The sequence below is a fragment of the Dioscorea cayenensis genome, chromosome 4, assembly GCF_009730915.1.
Source record: "Dioscorea cayenensis subsp. rotundata cultivar TDr96_F1 chromosome 4, TDr96_F1_v2_PseudoChromosome.rev07_lg8_w22 25.fasta, whole genome shotgun sequence".
Classification (NCBI taxonomy): Eukaryota; Viridiplantae; Streptophyta; class Magnoliopsida; order Dioscoreales; family Dioscoreaceae; genus Dioscorea; species Dioscorea cayenensis.
In genome coordinates, this window is record NC_052474.1 from 18,830,085 (window position 1) to 18,831,967 (window position 1,883).

At 35.0% G+C, this 1,883-nt stretch overlaps 1 protein-coding gene across 1 annotated transcript; it reads left to right on the forward strand.

The window, feature by feature from the left end:
- The first annotated feature begins 429 nt into the window (after window positions 1–429).
- LOC120259197 lies at window positions 430–1,506 on the forward strand. The gene is made up of 2 exons (XM_039266754.1): window positions 430–809; window positions 1,065–1,506. The coding sequence occupies exons 1-2, from the start codon at window positions 455–457 to the stop codon at window positions 1,373–1,375; spliced, it is 666 nt and encodes a 221-aa protein (XP_039122688.1). The 5' UTR covers window positions 430–454; the 3' UTR covers window positions 1,376–1,506.
- The last annotated feature ends 377 nt before the right edge of the window (window positions 1,507–1,883 follow it).

Consider the following 1,883-nt stretch of genomic DNA (forward strand, 5'->3'; position numbering starts at 1 on the left):
TTTATTTACTTATTTATAATCTCTTTTAACCCCTTTTTTTAATGCTCATATTATATTATTTATATTTATTACCTTCTATTTTCAAACAAAACAATTATTGTCCTTGATGATATGTATGGATTACTTGATTTCCATGATTTGGTATACATTAATCCAAAACATATAAATATTACACTTAATCCATACCTAATCGAATCACTTCCACACATTCATTTCTCTAATCCTATCAAAACTTAAAACTACTTATTTTTATATAATATTTAACTCAACTTATTGACACCTTTAAAATAAAATAAAATATAATATAATAATTAAAACATAAAAATCCAAACACCCATGGATGCAATGCATGGTCATCACTCCCTTTCAAAGAAAACAAGCTTCCATCCACAAAATAGAAAACCCTACACACACCCCCACACACATATATATAACTCCACACATCTCCATCTTCATGCCTTCATCTTCTTCTTCTTCTTCTTCTAACTTGCATAAGATCTCAACCATGAATTTCTATAGATCAGAAGAAAGCTCATCATGTTGTTATTTCCATCCAAAAGAAATAGTTGTGGGAATATGTGCTCTTTGTTTGAAGGAAAGGCTTGTTATATTAGCTTCAAAACAAGGCCACCACCTTCCTTTACCTAAAGACACACACACTACTCACAAGTCCTTTAGAATTCTTAGAAGAAAACCTATCATCACCTTCAACAAAGTCTTTGCTCTTGGCTCCTTCCTTCATCGTCTAGACTTCAAGCAACCTAAACCAGACATTGCCGATGAAATCGATTCCATTCCTAGTCTTGACGGTAAACATAGATTTTTTTTTTTTTATGGTGTGCAAATGCGACAAGTGCATATCTATTAGCAATGGCATGCAGCCTCTGGGTGTGCTCACCCGGTGACATGAGGATTGGGTTGTAAGCTCACTCCCACCACCGGAACCCTTGGCACCACTGCATTAGGTGCTCGCAGTGGGCCAAGTAAACACATATATATATAGTTTTTATTTTGGAATTTATAGTAATTAATTATATACATGTTGTTTGTGTATATATATATAGATTCTTTTATATCAATAAAGTTTGAAGAGAATGGAAGAGCAATGTGGGATAACAAGAAAGGGATGATGATGATGAAGAAGGAAAAGGAGGTGAAGAGTGTGGTGGAGCATAGTAAGCCAAGAGGGACGCTGAGGTGGAGGAAGAGGATTGGACATCTGTTACAGCTGGCAAGATGGAAGAGGTCCACGAAGGGGGCCCCATGCCACGTAGGATTGCCGGGAAAAGTGGAAGGAAGGAGAGGTTGGATTAGGAGCTTGACAAGGAGGAGAACAAGCATCAACACCACCACCACCACCACCACAACAAGCTAATTAAGTCATGAAAGAAGATGGAGTGTTGAACTTTAACAAAGATTTTTATTTTATGTCTATTTTGTTCTCTCTCTCTCTCTTTTTTTTTTCTTTTTGAGATGAATAATAGAAAGAATGTACACTGTGGAGACTATTTAGTGTTTTTTGTGGGGTATATATATTAATATATGTGCATGAGTTGCAAAGGTAAATTTATGTGTGTTTGTGAATATATGAGGGCTGCCTTTTTTTTATTTTTTTTTTATTTTTATTGAAGTGATGGGTGAATGAAACAGAGGAAGTTTTTTTTTAGTATTTGTCTTTAGTTTTCACTAGGTAATGTAACAGAACAATGAGAAGGCACATACATGTTATATGCATGCCCAGGATTGAAAGAGGATCGATTTATAAGGGACGTTACATAATCCGGCCAACAGTGTATAGATCTTTCGTATTTTAATTGACCTCTTTTTAATCCCTCTAGTGATTGATCTTGTTTAGTATCTATATACCTGAGTAATTTTGCGGA

What these genes read in the sequence shown, in the direction of transcription:
- LOC120259197 (XM_039266754.1), top strand. Translation starts at nt 455, where the DNA reads ATGCCTTCATCTTCTTCTTCTTCTTCTTCTAACTTGCATAAGATCTCA. An exon ending in TTCCATTCCTAGTCTTGACG is followed by an intron (nt 810 to 1,064) that starts GTAAACATAGAT and finishes ATATATATATAG; the next exon opens with ATTCTTTTATATCAATAAAG.